The following is an 18,898-nucleotide window of genomic DNA, read 5'->3' on the forward strand; positions in this document are numbered from 1 at the left end:
AAATAGGGAGATAAGTCAAAGGCTCAAGTCTAAAGACATGGTACATAAAACTACGTAACACCATGAAGTAGTCTCCAGTGGTGTGCTTACGTAAACAAATGTCCCCCTAATCTGCAGGAGGAAAAGAAAAGAGAGTGGTGGAGAGGAGAAAGACTGTTCTGCTTCTCCATCCCTTCTAGCTCCCCTGTGTGTTTAGACTTATTAATGAATCCATCAGGAAAAGGTCATCTGTAGAGGCAGAAAAGTGGAAACGTTCTGCTCTAATGATTTATACTGCATAGTTTCCTTACTGATGTTTTTAAGGGCAAAGTCTTCCCGAGTCAGTGTTAAGTTTGCTTCACTTTGAAGCCATTAATAACCTATTACATATTATTTTTTTTCCATTAAATGAAGTATCTGCTTTTTTGGTTTTCATAACAGGAAATATATTTAAAGAACTCAATTGTGCAAACTACAACTGAATGAATTTCATAGCAATATGTTTGTGGCCCTCTTAAATCCAAATTTCCAATTTACCAAATTTCAGAATTATTGGCCAATTTTTGTATAGGAAATCTTAAAGATAGGGATGTGCCATCTTTGTATTCTTTTGCTGCCCGAAGTCTAACAAGGTGACTGGTATATAGTAGGTACTTCAAATATATAAGGAATAAATATATGTGTAAACATGGAAATAAATGTTAACATGACAGAACCTTAAAGGATTAGATTTTATCTCAAAATGATTTTATTTTTTTATGTCGTGATTTAAAAGCCAGTGGTTCCTCTTTTATCATATACTTCACATACTTTTTCTCTGTCCATTTGCTCTGGTATCTAGGATTGCCTAAAAATAGTAATAGTTGGCCTGTGGAGGGCATGAGAGACTTCACCAATGCAAACCTGCCCAGCTCTGGTGCCCAGGTCACCACTTTTTGGATGGGGAGTCTTGGCTGGTGACTTTTACTTCAGCCCTCCCAGTGCGGCCACAACTGGCGTTGCTCTGCTGTGCTCCATCACGTTCTCCTAAAGATGTATCCCGACTTATCTCAACACTGGCCCACTGAAGAATACAATGTCTTCATTAACTGGCTTAGGGAGTGTCACAAAAATTATAGCATTTGGGAAATTTTTGGTCATTGCAATGATCCTGATCAGGAGAGGAGAAAATGCTTGAATAGTGAAGACACAGAAAAGAAGACCAAGAGCAGGGAGTATAACAATGCATGCAAAAAAAGATGTGTGTTTTGTTTTGTTTTGTTGTAAGTGAACTCCACACCCAAAATATGCCTGGAACATACCACCCTGAGATGCAGAGTCGCATGCTCTTGGGACTGAGTCAACCAGGTGCCTCTGAAAAGGAGTTTTAATCCTGCAGAGGAATCTGAAAAACAAATTACAGGCATACCTTGGGAAAAAAATAGTGATAGTTGGCTTTGTTATGAATGCTATGATACCTCCAAAATTCAGTCTGGAGGATAAAAATATATTCACCCTGAGTGATCTAGTCACCTTTATATGTATTTGGAAAAACTTGGTAGGTAGTAACTTTTTTTCCCCAAATTCTAACTCAGAGAAATCCCTGCCTTTTTCCTATATACATATGGGACTCCTCCAGATCCCAGACATAGTAAAACAGACATTCTGGGACTTGAGTTCTAACTTGAGTAACTAGAGGATTTGAATTCTGTAGAATAAAATACAAAAAAAGTCTTGCATCTGTATACGTTGTGCCTCACATTCCTTAAGTAACTTGATTTGATTCCAGTTGAGATTGTGGAGGGTTCAAACAGGGCTTTCATGTTTGCTTGTTTTTAACCGCAGAATACCCCTGTATTCTAAGAAATTTGACAAATGAGTGCAGGACAGCAAGTCAATGCAGACTGGACACTGTCTTTAGAAAACCTCTGTGCAGATCTGTCACCACCTTGGCTGCTAAAACATTCAAGCACTGTAGAAACAGTGAGGAACCTAAATGAAATGGTAAATAATTGTCCTGTCATCTGAGCATAGATACGTGTTTGGAATCAGTATGCTTCCTGTCTTAGTCTGGTGAGATTGCCGTAACAAATTACCATAGACCAGGTGGTTTAAACAACAAAAAATTATTTTCCTACAGCCCTAGAGTCTGGAAAGTCAAAGAACAGGGTGCCAGCCTGGTCAGTTGGTGGTGCACGCTCTCTTCTTGGCTTGCAGACAGCCATCTTCTCATTGTGTTCTCACATGGGAGAGGAGAGATCTCTCTCTTTTCCTCTTCTTATAAGGCCACCAACCTCATCTGGTTATGACCTGGCCCTTAATTACCACCTGAAGATTCTCACTCTAAATGTAGTCATATTAGGGGCTGGGATTCAACATAAGAATTTCAGGGAACATAATTCAACCCAAAGCACTTCCCTTAACCAATTTCAGTTGCAAAGACCATGTGGGATAAATGAATGAATATAGACTGAAAAATGGCAAGGCCAGAGTCCGTTTGAGAATTAGCATAGTCACTTAAATTGAAATTGTGTGGTACCTTGAGCCATTGTTTTTGCAATGTTACAGATCTGACAATGGCAGATATTGGAAAAATGTGACCTAGTAGATGTTCTTTGTTTGATACAAAATTGTTGAAATAAATCAACAGGTATTTTCCCCGATTTTAAGTAAGTTTTAATGTAATCTTCAAGTTATCCCTTCTGGGCGATTCTGAGCATCTGAAAATAGCCATGATATTTTTCCCATTATAATTTCCTCGTCCTACATGTGAGTGTGCCCCAATCCCTTTCTTCAACATGCTGATTGCTGCCCTTAATGCTGCTATACTATAGCACTAATATGATGCTCACTTCAGTTAGAAGCTTTCTGCATATCTTGCTTTCATTTCCTGTTCTATTTGCTATAAACATAGTTATTTCCATTCTGTTGCTTTCAGTCACATATGGCATTTTGAAACAGTTAAATAAAGAGATTATCAATATTAGATCTATCTCAGCTGTAAAACCTACATTTATAGAGAAATATGATCTATTCAATTTCATTTCTGAAAGCCCAGCATCCAAGCGATGGTCATAAATTCACATGATTACCCTAAGCATTAGATTTTGCATTTGGATCACTATTTAACTGGAAAAAGAAATCAAACATTCATGCAAGCAAGGAAGCAGCTCTCTATTAATGACATGTGCAAGGAAACTGAAAAATATAAATGATTCTGACCAAGATCATCAATAAAACTTGACACTCAAACAAAATGACTCTATAGTATCTCCTTTGGGGACAGAGAGCATGAGAAGAATATTAATGTTTTGCCAAATTCAACATTTTTCAGGAAATCACTTTCTGTGTTACGAATTTGTCAGGAAAATTGTAAAATAGTAAAAATGATATATACTATTATCTGTAAAAATGCAAAGTACATATTGACCAATATTTAATTGAAGACTTCCTGAAAGAGCTTCAATAACATCAATTATTTTAAGCACAATATTATTATAATCAAGTCCGATTCAGAGCCTAAGGAATGATGTACGCAAAACAGTCACTTTAACAAATAAAACTTTTTAAAAAATCATAATCTTAATGGTTGCAGATTATAAACAAGTTCATTTAGAACATTCCTGCAGTGAAAAGGAATGATGCTTGCAGATCTGAAAAAATACATATGACAAATTAACATGGCATTTACTTTTTGTTATGATCTGGAAAGAATTCTGAAAATTATTATTTCACTGAAAAACAAATGCATTTGTTTTTCTTCCTTCAGCCCCTCTCCTGAAAATAATAGTCCAACTTAAACATGAAAGCAAAAGGGAGTCATCAAAGGGAGTTCCTTTCCTGACACTCCAACTTCTCCATGGTTGTTCTGATAGTATATCCCTTAAGAATGTTTGGGGACTAAGACATATAGATGTTATAATTGAAAACCAAACAGGGGCTAATGTCCACCACGGGGGAGATAATTAGAAAAATCATGTATTGGGCTACTGTTGTGAATGATAATCAAGTAGAGCTCTATCATTTGATTACAAGCCTCATTCAGTAGAGCCCACGTGTTCTTGGGCATGAAGTGATTAAGCAATAAGCATGCTGAGCTGCTGCTGGGGGGTAGAGGGATGGCAGAGATAGGAGGGATGGCAAGGAGTTGTTTATTAGCATAGCAAGGGAGTGTCACGCTGCTGAACAGTAGACAAGAGAACCAAACTGAAGAACAGTGTTCAGAGAAACTCAGAAAGGACACCATGATGTTGCATAGTCATTGCTGGTATGAAGCAGTAAAATGGGAAGCCTGTATTTTACAGATCATTTTCTTGCCATTGGAAATAATAGATTTGATAAAGACTGATCTTTGAGGTAGCGTAAGCGTAAGTTATGGTTATCGTAACTAGTAGGTGTGCCATTTTCAAATGCATGCCCACTCCACTAATAAATGAGAAACTCCTTGATTGCGGTCTTGGCACTGTTAAAATGTTGCCTGATAAATTCTGATCCACCAGGTTTGAGAGCCTCAGGCACATGTAAACATAAACACCTTTGAAAAATCAGCACTATCTTCTCTGAAGCAAAAACAGATATCTGAGCAGAACACTGAGGGATAAGAGTAACCTGGGATGCATAAAATAAAGTCCAGAGCAGACCCAACAAAAGCAGAACATTTTGTTGGCTCCACCCTTAAGCGGGCCAAAATTGATATTAAAATCCACTATATATTCTTTATAGCGCATTTAAATGTTGACAAAATTTCTGGCTCATGGATCTGAATCGAAGGAACATCTTGAAGAATTTGTTTCTGTTTTTTTCCAAATGGAAACTCTCTCATAATTTATTTAAGGACTTTCACAAGATTCTTTTGGTATGAGTTAAGAAGAAAATAAAAGACTAGAAAATCTTTGGCCAAATCTCACTTAGTATACAACAAAGATCTCTTTGATATTTATTCCAGCATATTACAAATCTTAGTCTAATATCTGAATTTTTATCTAATCATCCATAGGATAATTTATTTTTATTTCCTCATTTCCTCCATTTCATCTTTTTATAGGATGTCCTTTTGGTGTGGGTGAAGCGTGGTCCATACAGTGTAATGTCATCTATGCGGTAAGTGCATTTGGTTCTTAACGTTTTACAACATACTATCAAGTAAGAAAGCTATAGCTAAGAATCTTTCACATTTACATATGTTCATCTTCAGAAACCTCACGTTTAAACTCCCTAACTATCAATTATTAAATTAGGGGGACAAATACATTCTTCGTGGCCAGCAGGCATTTTTTGAATAAATATAACGAAAATGTAAGGCAACCTAACACTATGCAAATGATTTGGCCTTTAATAATAATAAAACATGGGACATAGTCAAGAATATGAAACTTCGTAAAGCCGTGTGCTGTATGGAAACATGTAAGAAAGTGTTTTTACTTTCAGGGAACAAGACAGTGGGGTAATTCTGAAAAATGTCTGGTAATTCTGATTGCACAGATCTTCAGAAAATCTTTCATATTTCCTATGAATGAATGTGTTCCAGTAGGGTTAACTGTACATTAAATCCTGTATCTCACATTAGAGAGTAAAGGATATAATTCTCTAAATTGTAGTTATTCAAGTTATATGTGTTTGAAAAGCTACTGTTTGTCATTTTATATGTTATACATATTTAGAATACTGCCATAGCCAACATTCATAACACAAGTATAAAATCACATGAAATAATGACAATAAAAAGAGATGTATACTCAATTATGTTTTTAATGATTAAGGTTTAGATATTTTTTCCATGACCCTTTTTCTTTTCTGAAGCTAGATTTAAATTTTAAGTCTCACCTTTCGGCTCTAAAGACCCTAACAGGAATGCTCAAGAAATATTTTTTAAAAAGAGAACTAGAATATATGACATCACTTTGTATCTGTCATATTTAGTGTTATAAATTTTAAACTATATCTCTTGGATTCATTTTTGGCTACAAATGCATATTATAGTTGAAGAATGCCTTACAAAATAATAGGTATGTTCAAAGATAGGAAAGAGCCTTAGAATGTTCCTCTCTCCACTCAGAGATGACATGAACTCCATCTTCAGGCTGTAATCTACCGACCCAGTCATTGATGTCTAACAGACATAGTTTCCCACTTAATAACCCCTTAAACTTTATCTCTTTGACCCTCTGCTTTAATACCACACTTTCCAAACACTGCAGGATATCAAAAGAAAAATACAGAATTACTTGGCATGTTAAATTACTATTCCCAAAAAATGTCCTGTGGAATTTTTTGTGAGATAATCAATATATCTTTGAAAGCCTTAAACTTACATAAATGCTGAATATATAATTTATTAAATTAAGTTTCTCTACAAAATTTTCCCAATAGTTGCATCAAATTAGTTCTTGAATTCTCACTACCAGTACGGTAACCTGTATTAGTCAGGGTTCTCCAGAGAAATAGAATGAATAGAGTGTGCATACATATATAGAGTGAGATCTGTTTTAAGGAGTTGGTTCACAGAAGAGTAGGGAATGGTAAGTTCAAAACTTGTAAGGAAGTCCAGCAGGTTAGAAATTTCAGCAGGAATTGACTTGCAGTCTTGAGTCTGAAGACAATATGAATGCAAAATTCCTTCTTCTTCAGAGAACCTCAGTCTTTCTCTTAAGGCTTCAAATGATTGGATGAGGCCCACCCACATCCAGTAGATTAAAGAATAATCTACTTTATTTAAGGTCTACTGATTTCAATTCACAGCTGAACATTTTTTTTCATGGCAACACGTCTAGGCTGGTATTTGACCAAACAACTAGGCACCATAGCCTAGCCAAGTTGACATTTAAAGTTAACCTTCATACTAGCTAAGTCATCATACTAGCTAAGAAACTATGCTTTCTTCCCTTGTCTTCCTGAAAATCACACCAAAGCAACAAAGAAAAGGAACACCACCCTGTAACTTCAATTTTTTAGGGAAATTAGGAGGCAGCTATAATAAGCTGCCTTCATCTTACATGTGGGGGCTGCCAACAGAAGCTTAGATGGACACAAGCCATGAAGGAAGAAATCATAAGAAAGCAGAGAGTTCAAGAGGCCCTATCAGGGCAGTCCTCTGACTGCATCAACGAAGATGAGGGGCTCACTCAGAAGTGCAAAATCTACATCTCTTGAACAGGAGAGAACATGATCTCTGGACCAGATATGATAAAGAGAAACAGAAGTTGCGGGATGTTGTAGGAGTGCACAAAGACACACACAGAAGCCACATTGGTAGGAAGCAGTCTGTCTCTATGGCAGCAGGAAGAGAGCTTTTAAGTTGTGAAGGCTGGAATGCTGCCTAGGATCCTTTCAAGCTACTTTCATAAGAACCATCTACAAATATCTAATTTAGGAAAATGTAACTTATTCAGTGATAGGTACTAAAAAAAGATATGGCACAGAATCAGTATATAAATACTGTAAAAATGTGGTAAAGATCACCAGATTAACCAACAGATTAAAAATACTCAGAATTCTTTCATCTTCCACTTCATATATTTGTAGGGCTCCCTCTCCATCTCACTCGGCAAAAGCTAGACTTGAGAAGAACCTGTGAAGCTCAGGATGATATCTCTTCCCATTATCTCTGACTTCTAAACCTTTCTGTCCCCTAGCCATCTTTCTTTTCCAAGAACATAGAAGGCATAGTCATCCCTCAAAGACTTTTCTTGTTCTTTCCTCTGCCTAGCATATTCTCCCCAAGACAGCAATATCACTCACTCCCTTATCCCCTTCAAATTTTAATCAACTGTCACCTTCCAAGGGTGATTGTCACAGGTCACATTATTTAAAATTGTGACAAATGCATCAACATTCCTTATTCCTCCACTGTGAGTGGTATTTCCCTGCATAATACAAGTCACAACCTGATATAGTATTTTCACAAAACTTTTATTTTATTCTGTATTATCTACTGCTATATCCTCAGTGCCTGCTACAGTGTAGGAATTCAAAATACATTTTTTTAAAAAAAATTAGTGAATGTACACTCTTCAGACAAATGTTTCCACAGAACAGATAAAGGGTATGCCCAAGCCTATTCTTAAAAATTTTAAAAACAAAAAAACTGAATTCTTCACTTCCATGAAGGAAATTCAAAAAGAATAAATTTAAGAATGTAGGACAGAAAGAGGGGGACAAGGAAAATATGCAATAAGATTACTGGGTGCAGACAGGCGCAGTAAGAAAAAAATAAACACATATAGAAAAATGAAATTTGAAATTTGATGAAAGAGACACCTCAGAAAATCCAATAAAGAACATATGAAATAGAAACAAGCAAAACAAGCAAAAAAGTAATAGAAAATAACTGTGTATACAGATTAAAATAAACAAAATGTGGCATATCCATATAGTGAAATGCCACCGACTCATAATAAAGGAAAAAACCATACTCAAAATACAGATGAAAGAAGTCAGATATAAGGCCTACATATTGTATGATTTCATTTCTGTGAAATCTGGAAAAGGTAAAACTATAGTAACAGCGACATGGATCAGAGATTGCCTAAGGCGAAGGGTGGGGGCAAGAATTGACTGCACCCAACATGAGAGAGGTTTTGGGGGTCATCAAAGCGTTCTAAAATTTGACTGTAATGGTTATTGTACAACTATATACATTTGCCAAAACCCACAGGACTCTATGCTTACACTAAAAAAAATCCCAATAATTCTTTTTGGTTTTGCTATTGATTAAGGATTAGAGAGAAAATAATGTATTAAGAAGACAGGCAAATAATACCTAATATACATATAATTAAACTTCTCTAAGAACAAGGTTCAAATAACATTTAAATACATAAAATCAAGAAAACTTTTCTGAAAGAAATTTATTCTGGTTTATTTATTAACTTATTAATTAAAGAATATCATTTACTATATATCAGGCACAGTATTAAACATTTTTAAAATGATAACTTAATATCATGACAACCTTCTTTGGCAAATCCAATTATTTTCCCTGTTATACAGATGAGGAGACTTAAATACAGAGAAGTTAAATAATTTTATCAAGTTTCAGCTAATAAGTAGCAATGCCCTTTGTACTTACATATTAATAGCCACATTATTTGGCAAAGCAAACTGAGTAGGATGCTCATCACCAGACATATGTTAGTAAAATTACTAGAGTTTAACTATAAGTAGCCAAGGGAAAATAACCAGATATCTAGAAGGGTAAAAAATAAGGCTGGCTACAGAAAAAGTCAATGCCAGAAGACAGTAGAAAACATTATAAAATAAAAAGATAACAAAAACAAAAAAGAAAGGCCGTTTATAAATTTTATAATAAGTGCAGGTGTCATGAAGTCATTAAAATTTAAAAATGAACAGATTCAGAAAATACTGTTCACATGAGCTCCTCTTAAAACTAAAACAATTGAGCAAAATGATAAAAGGGCAATTTAGACTAAAAGGCTAGGTGGTTATTAGGGTTCTTCAGAGAAACGGAAGCCATAGGATGTTTGTGTGGAGAGACAGAGAGACAGAGAGATTGTAAGACTTTGATTCTTGTGATTTTGGAGGCTGGTGAGTCCAAAATCTGCAGGGTAGTTAGATAGGCTGAAGACCCAAGAGAGCCAGTATTCTAATTCAAGTCCTAAGGCAGTCTGCCTTAGAGCTAAGAAGGGCCGATGATCCAGATGAAATCTTAAGGTAGTCCTCTTCTTTGGAAGAGGCCAATGTTTTTGTATTTTTCAACAGATTCAATGATTGAATGAGATCAACACACATTGTACAGAACAATCTACTTTACTCCTAGTCCACTGATTTAAATGTTAATTTCACCCAAAACATTGTCACAGAAACATCCAGAATGATGTTCGATGAGGTATCTGGACAGGCCAAAGCCCAGTCAAGTTTATACATAAAATTAACCATCACAGGTGGTAGAGACAATATTCTCTAATAAAAATGCAACAAAATTAGAAATTAACATAATAAGTAAATGTATGTATCTATAAATCTGGAAATAGAAAAAAATCTCTCTTAACTCAAACACTAATCAAAATTGCAAAACTTCTAAAAAAAAAATAGTCCATATTTGAACATTTGGAATTTAGATAATCGGTGCTCAGAGAAAAATGCACAGCCTTTAATACTTAAACTGGTTAAAAAGAAAAAAAACAAAGTAAGGAACTGATTCAGTTAGAAGTACAGAAATAAATTGAAAGCAAGCATAAAGAAAAAAATAGCCATAAAAGTAGTATTTAGTGAGATAAAAATATGCAAACAACAAAAACAATTTTAAAAAACCCTAAAACTGCTACTTGGAAGAAAAAATAAGCAATAGAACATACAAACCGCTTGTTAATAAAAATTGATTAGAATAAAGCATATAGGGACCCCCGAGTGGCTCAGTCAGTTAAGCATCCTACTCTTGGTTTCAGCTCAGGTCGTAATCTCACCGTTCTTCAGTTCGAGCCCCACATTGGGCTCCACCCTGATAACATGGAGCCTGCTGGGGATTCTCTCTTCCTCTCTCTCTTCTCTTCTCCTGCTCATCTTCTCTCTCTCTCAAAATAAATAAATACACTTAAGATTTTTTAAAAAAGAAGAAGAAAGCATTTAATTGGAAGTTATTATGAAGAAAAATTCATAGAAATAGAGGAAATTGGATGACTAATAAAAGTGCTATTTCAATAATATAAAAATAAATTTGAAACCTGGATAACTGATATTTTTTTCCTAAGAAAAACAATTTGTCAAACTTATATTCAAACTCTGGAAATCAGAAAAGGTTAATTTCCATAAAACAATTGAGAGAAAAATAGTCAAAGATTAAAGGGCTTCACAGGAGAATTCCAACATGTATTTAACAATCAGCCCATTGAAATGCTATTAAACGGCTCCAGGCATAAAAAAGAAAGCAAGCTTATAAAAAGAATATGACATTGATACTAAAGCCTTAAGACTTTGAAAACAAACTGTAGAATAATCTCACATAAATATTAATACAAAAATAGTAAATAAAATGCTGAAAAAGAAAATACAGCAAAATTAAAAGATAATTGTACCATGACTCAGTTTTGTTACATAAACGTAATGATGATTCAACATTAGGAATTCTATTAATATAAGTAGTATAAATCACCAACATCCATGATAAAAAAACATTTGAAAGAATTTAGCAACCACCCCTAATAAACATTTAGTTGAATTATATGGAAGGTTATTTTTGTAGGTGAAAAAATAAATCAAATATTGTTCAGCCTAATAATACTAAGTGAAACAGAAGCCAATGAATTCATAATAAAAAGAAATCTATCTCAGCTCACAAGCCAATGAATTCAGTTAGAGTAAGAAACTGTAGGTAAAACATTTTGGAAGGGGGTTGTAAAATTACTACTATTTGCTGAGATATGATTGCTTACCTGCAGAACCAAAGAGAATGAACTAGAAAATTATTACAAAACATTCAGCAAGCTAAAGGGATATTAAATTAATATTCAGAAACCAATAGCTTTCATATATGCAAATAACATCCAGTTAGGTAATACAAAGAAAGAAAAAAAAAACCCATTTACAATACCAAGGTTAAATAGGGAAGAATAGCAATAATAAAGATGAAAAAAATCTCTTTTAAGAAAGCTTTAAAGCAGCTTTGAAGGACAGGACTAGACATGAACAAATGTAACAGCATACTGTATCATTCAATAGGAATACTCAATATCATAAAGACTTTACTTCTCTGTAAGTTACTCTATAAATGTGATACAATCTAAATAAACAGTGCTAATTATGCAAACTATAATAACTAATCATATATAACCAAACATAATGTTTAAGTAGAAAAATAAAAGTCCCCGGCAAAACTCTGGAAAAGAATAAGGTAAACAGCAAGGAGGACCCTCCTTATGACATAAAAATGTGTTTATAATGTTGTATAATAAAGATTAGTAAAGTTTCAACATTAAAACAGTGAGGTGTTGGTTCATAAACAAGCAGAGCAATGGCCCAGAATAAAACATTCCAAAGTCCATATAAATATATATATATGTATATATATATATATACATATATATATACATATATATATATATAAATTTGAAAGAGGATAAAGTTAGCATATCAAATCAGTGGGGAAAAGATGAATTATTCAAAAATGGCATTAGAATTACTAGAGATAAGTAAGCTATATCCATACCTCACACCAGACACCAAGATAAATTCCAAAAATAGCAAATATTTAAAAAGTACATAAATGTGTCAGAAGAAAACAGGAATAATAACTTCATAAAACTGAAGAGACAAAAGCCTTTCTCAGTTTAACTCAAAATCCAGAAGTCATTAAAGAAAAGATAGATTTAACTACACAAACATAAAGAAAGACTGCAAGGCCAAAGAAAAAATATTATAACTATAGTCAAAGGGCAAATAAAAAGTGAAGACACAATATTTTTCAAAATCAGTTAAAATATCTCAATATATAAATTCCACAAATATTAGTATTAAAGAGTATCAATAAGAAAAAGAACAATAATCCAATGGATCTTTGGTAAAAGGATATGATCATACAGTTCATAGGAAGGCAAATACTTTTTTTCTAATGTTTGTTTATTTTGCAAGAGAAAGAGAGAGATAACACAAGTAGGGAAGGCATAGCAAGAGAGAGAAAGAGAGAGGAAGAGAAAGTGAGAGAGAGAGAAAGTCCCAAGCAGGCACCACACTGTCAGCACAGAGCCCAAGGAGGGACTCAATCTCATGAGCCATGAGATCATGACTTGAGCCAAAATCAGGAGTCAGATGCTTAACCAACTGAACCAACCAGGTGCCCCAGCAAATGTTCTTTAAAATATTAAAAGTAAAGCATAAACTCAATGAGAATAAAAGGATACACATGAATGATACAGAAATGTCATTTTTTTAACCTATCAATTTGGAAAGAAATGATAATATTCCATTATATGCTATAGGTCAGACTGTGTGGGAAGCCAATTTCATATATTTCTAGAGTAAATACATATTTACAGCTTTTATGATGAACAATTTGGTAATATCTATGAAAATTTTAAATGCATATATATTTTGACCCAGTAATTTCACTTCTGGGAAGTTTTCCACGAATATATTGTGTTTTAAAGAACGTAAGCAATATATTACTAATTACATTTAAAAAGTTTTCTTAAAAAGCAAATGTTCATCAATAGGGAGCTGTTTAAACTATGGTGCATCCATATAATGCGATACTATGCAACTATAAAAAAATGAGAAAGCAAAAAAAAAAAAATGAGAAAGCACTTAATGTGTGCATATAGATTTATTGTTAAGTGAAAACATCAGGGTATACAATAGCATGTGTAGAAAACAGGGAAATAAAAATACATATTCATATTTGTTTAAGTATAAAGAAACTGCTAATACTGGCTCTCTGTGGGACAGAGGTGATAGGGACAAGGAGAAGAGAAAGCCTTTTTTGATAACTTATATTTAATATGTTTTATAATTTGGGGCCTCAAAATATTATCTAGTAAAATAATTAAATTTTTAAAAATATATTATAAATTCTAATGCTTAATATTGCATGACTATCTCTGAAACTTATCTTTCAGTTAAATATTTATGATAGATTTAGAATCGTTGTCTTCATTCTATGTTTAAGTATTCAGTCAACAGTTCCAATTCTGTTTATTTTTGCATCATTCTCATTTAGTTTAAAACTATAGACATCTCATATTACACAGTTGCCCAATGTTTTATAGGTAGCATAAAGCATGAAATTTGAGTTCATATTGATTAAGAGATTTGGGGGAATGTTTTAACATAGTAAAAAAAAATTAAAACTTCAATAGAAGCATATCTACGTTTTAATGTAGAAATACGCTATTTAAGTCATGGATTTTATAGCCCTCCCATCCTTCCCCTCACTCCCAAATAAACAAGAAAACAATAGCACATAATATTGGAAACTAATGGGAAAGTCTCTTCAAATGAAGCCCTTCTCTTCTTTCCACCACCATAACCATACGCACCCACTTGGAAATGGATTCATAGGATTAGAGCAATCCAAGAAAACTATACTTACATTTGATGTTTTCCCAGACAGCGAACCAAAATTAAAATGTTGCCATGCTGTCCAAAAACATTTGTTGAAACTTGTATGTTTGATATGTGGAAAATGTTTATAGTTTTGACACCCTGTAGAAATTAGGACAAGATGTATCTTCAAGATCAGCAGTCACTGAATGGCTAGCATTCATCAACTCCAGTGGCAGTTAATCAGTATGTGCTGCCTCAGCATCAATGGAAGGACCAAATATGGCCCAATGGATAGGCCCTGAAACTCCAAGAAGAAAAAGAGGCAGCTAGGCCAAAACTTCTATTCATCTCACTGTCTTGTACTCCCTAGAGTAGACCAGCCACCAACCAAGTACAACCAATTGATTCAGGTCAACACAGTGTGGGCCAGAGGAATTACCTAGCCAAGCCCTACCCAAATTTCTGATCCCTCACATTTTGAGATATAATAAAAAGTTTTCTATTTTAAGACACTAAATTCGGAGGTGTTTGTTACGTAGCAATATATAACAGGAACAATCAGACAGGAAAAACTATTAACTGACGGTATAATTTGGCATATTTTTTTAAACGAAAAATGTTTCATTTGATTTTCCATCTTCAAACAAGCAAAAAACCCTTTCCTAACAAAGTACTCTTTAACTAAGGTCAATTATCATCTCCCTATGAGTGTTTTGTCACTATTCAACCTCCATGCAATTAGGGTACTATGTCTCATATTAAGTAAATACTACATTTTCATAATGCAAAGTAAACTAGAAATTTCAAAAATTAAGAAATTATTTCCCCAATATTTGAGTAGATATTCATATAACGATAATATCAAAGATTCACCATGATGATATTTTATTAGATATCAACCACCTCAAAATAATGATAATTTTTCGATTATTTTAGTCCTTTTTCATTTTTCAACCCATAAATCCAATATTTCTAAAAGTGAAGATTTGACAGGTCTCTGACGGCCTGACAAGCCTCCTTTAATAACTCCTTCTTGGGAGGAACAGCACTGCCGACATGGGTCTGCGTAGAGAAGGCCTGTTTAATATTAGCTTTCCATCAGTCCAGTTGTGTGACTGAGACTCTGAGCTACATTGCTTTAGGCCTGCTGGCAAGAGAAAACCTGTTTAATTACCTGCCCCAGCTGTACTTACTAAGTGGAATGATTATTAAATCTGTCTCTCTATTTCACAGTTTCAGTATACAATTCAAATCTGTGCCAAAAGGAATGGGGGACACAGATTCTGTAGGAGTAGGCAGGATTAAAACCCTCATCGCGACAGGTGTCTTAAGAGTATTGTTGCCTAGGGCTCAGCCGACCCTCTGTCCTCTAATATAAAAATGGAAGGTTCTTAGATGCTCTGCCAACTTTGAAACTGAATATAACCTCTCATCATTTACCCACATTATTGTCCAGTTCACGTTCAAAGGCAGATAATAATAATTCTTGGCCTTTTTCTACTTTTTTTACCTGCCGAAGGATAATTTGAGCCCTTTACTCTTAAGTCCTAAGACATGATAAAACCACAAACTTGTATTGTTCTCGTTTGCAAATTCCCATCATCTGTTTCTCAGAGTTCATTGCTCTCCTACCATTTGTGACAGAGGGAACAAACACCCACCCTTAGAGCAAACTAAGTGACCTGCTTCCATTGTAATTCCTGCTATGTTGAAAAATCATGCAAGGTTTGACTCTACCCCATAATATATCCGTGTTCAGAATTTACAAAAATAATGGTTAAATCATTAAAATGTTTATTAAAATAGGGCCTCCAAGAAAATGAAATGTGTTTATTTTGTAGTCTAACCTATAACTTTAAAGAGCCTCTGCACACTTTGCAGAGGTAAGCACCAAACTTTGGGAGTGTATACTAATTTGTACTCACGCTTTTCTAAAAACAGCTCTTCATTCATAAAATCCTTTTGTTGTCTAATCTTGTAACTTATCTTTCTTTCTTTGGTATTTACTTTGCTTTATAAATCAGTGGCAAATTAAATCTCATTTTTTGTCTGTAAACTTTAAGATAGTTTTTGCTAAATTCTGCAACCAGAAAGTAAACTAGCTTTTGCACTAACTCCACTTGTGTCATTGATGATGTATCTAAGTGCCAGTTTAAATAATACAGTCTCCCTTTTAGTGTTTCACAGTTAGAATTCATTTCTGTTTTGCAATTTTGTTTGGAATTTTAAATCAGGGTGTTGTTAGTGCCATGATTTAACAACGTGTAGGTTAAATGAATACAGTAGGCCATGAGAATTGGTCAGAGGAATACTGTATTTCCCTCTTGTCATTTATGGTAGACAGAAATTTGGTGTGACAAACAGTATCAAATATGAATGCAAATCATACAAATAAAGAGTTTATCGATAAGCATTTATGGAATTAGTAAGGGAAAAACGGCACCCTTTTCTCACTCCATCAAACCATAACATTTTTGGTATAAATAATGCATTGTCATTTGGGGTATCTATGCATCCTGTATGACCAGCCATGTCTTCTTGAGTAAGTCACAGAGATGATATCAATATCAAATAAAATTCAACAAGTTAAGCATCTCTTTATGCTCATTCTTTACGAGGATTACACCAATAATTTTGCCCAGCTGTATGAAATGTCACAGAGCCTTCGTGTAATCTTTGAGATCCAAATCATGGACATGAGGAATAATGTGGTGGAGGAAAAAACACTCTCAACTTTCCATTCTGAGTCCAATCTGAGTTTGACTCTTAACCCTGCAACTCATTTTTTATGTTATCTGAGACTCATCATTTTTTTTCCTTTTTAACTTACTTATTTTTTTTCCTTTTTTTGTATGAGTGTCTGTGATAAATAAAAATGCCTGGGTCTCCTGATCATTGGATGGTCATTTTTGTTTGCCAGTCTGTCAGCATCTTTTGAGGTTTTGGGGGGGAGGAGGGGTCTTGTTGTTTACTTGTCTTTTATTAAGGTATAATTGACATATAACATTATATTTGTTTCAGGTGTATAACATACTGATTCGATCTTTGTATATATTGCAAAATGATCACCATGATAAATCCAGTTAACCTTGAGTTACAATTTTTTTTCCCTTGTGACGAGAATTTCTAAGATCTACTCTCTCAGCAGCTTTCAAATACGTAATGTGATATTATTAACTATGGTCACCATATTGTACATTATATCCCCACAAATTATTTATTTTATAACTGGAAGTTTTTACCTTTTCATTTCACTCTTCTTGATATCAGTTTTTCAGCTGCAAAATAAAGGCTTTGTTCTAACGTGACCATTCGAAAGTTCTCTTCCAAGTTTGAAATTCAAAAGTTACTAAGTTTATTGTGTTATTGGATGGTTGTGAGTGTTAAATCACTGAATTATTTTAATATATGCAGTTTTAGCACAGGGTCTGGCACATAGTGATCTAGTACAAAGTGAGTGTTCAAAATGTTTTCCTGTGGCCAAGCTTAGCCTGTCTTATGCTATGTAACTTCACATTCACATTAGAACAGATTAGCATCACCTCAAGTTCCATCATGATTCACTAGTCATCATCAGTATTTGGTTCTCCTTTCCCCCTGGGCATCCTGAAGGTTACATTTATCAGGTTTCTGTGTAAATTGTAAGTTGGATGAGAACGCATGACTCGTTCCGATCAAAGAAATGTAAGCAGAAAAAAAGTGTGTTACTCCTTGGCTGCGGTGACAAATGCCTATGTACATTTCTTCTGACTATCCCTCCTCTGCTGCTAGGATATGACTCCATCGCTACAGGTACAAAATGGTGGCACTGTGGCAGCCTGGTCCCTGAGTGTTTGTATGGAGCAGATGTCCCTGACAGACTACACGGGATATATACCATGAGCAAGAAATAAACCTGCTGTTAATCAACAGAAAGTTTTTGTTCTTTTTCTGCAGCATAACAGCCTATCCTGAGTAACATCCTTCATGCCATTAAAATGAATTTACACAGTTTCCGAGCGGTATATTTAGCTGTGCCTTCCTCAGTGCCATTCAGATACAGTTATTTATTTCCTTCCCCTCAACTTCATAATTAAACCACAAACCAATTTGGTTAATAATTAATATCTTTATCCTGTGGGGGAGGAAAAAATAAATTTCCCTTTACTTTTCTAAGTTCTTGGTCGGGATTTGCCCCCCTCCCCACTGTGATAACAGGAGAAAAACAAACAAGTTTAATATCATGTATATACATGATATATATATACACATGGGAGAGACCCAGGAAAACTGAGTAACTCCCCCAAGTGGCACAGTCACCTCCTTAAATATCATCTCCATATAAAGACAAAAGAAAGATGTTGGGGGATAGGTGAGGTGGAGAAGAGCAGTTATGGGAAGTTATCAGTCAAAGCACATTAAACAAGGCTATGGTTGTTATGCAGATTTAAGTCTGTGCCTTCTCCTTCAGTAAGAGTTTCTAGGGAGTAGGTCATCTTTGTCTTCCTGGTACACAGAGGGAGACACCCTTACAAAGGGAGATTTCCCTTGTAAATGTAAATATCTATTACAGAAAGGTAACTTCTACTTGGTTTTCACAGCTTCTCCTAGGTCTGGTGTTTCTTATAAATAAACAGTCTAAAAGAATGTTTACTCCAAAGAGAGATATTTGGGGGCAATAAATTCTGCTCCCCTTCATCTCCTAAATCTCTCCCACAGGTAGCCCTTCCCTTCTAGTCCTACCATTACTCCCCCAGGTCCAGGCCTTCAGCTGTTCTCACAAGGTTACATCTGTAGCCTCCTGACAGGGTCTCAGTGCCTCCAGATTACCTCATTCAGATCTCTTTACCCTTGATTAAATTTAAAATGCAATTTTGCCTTACTGGTCTCCTTTAAAGAAAAAAAAAAAAAAGTTTCCAATATCAGGAGTCCAAGCCTGGCAGTGTGACATAAAAAGCCCTTCCATGAA

At 34.6% G+C, this 18,898-nt stretch overlaps 1 protein-coding gene across 1 annotated transcript; it reads left to right on the forward strand.

The window, feature by feature from the left end:
• The first annotated feature begins 1,011 nt into the window (after window positions 1–1,011).
• LOC122230339 (COX assembly mitochondrial protein 2 homolog) lies at window positions 1,012–17,832 on the forward strand. Its single transcript, XM_042956143.1, has 4 exons — window positions 1,012–1,223; window positions 1,344–1,381; window positions 5,003–5,058; window positions 17,722–17,832. Exons 1-4 carry the CDS (start codon window positions 1,012–1,014, stop codon window positions 17,830–17,832), a joined length of 417 nt encoding a protein of 138 aa, XP_042812077.1.
• The last annotated feature ends 1,066 nt before the right edge of the window (window positions 17,833–18,898 follow it).

The sequence above is a fragment of the Panthera leo genome, chromosome A1 (genome assembly GCF_018350215.1).
Source record: "Panthera leo isolate Ple1 chromosome A1, P.leo_Ple1_pat1.1, whole genome shotgun sequence".
Classification (NCBI taxonomy): Eukaryota; Metazoa; Chordata; class Mammalia; order Carnivora; family Felidae; genus Panthera; species Panthera leo.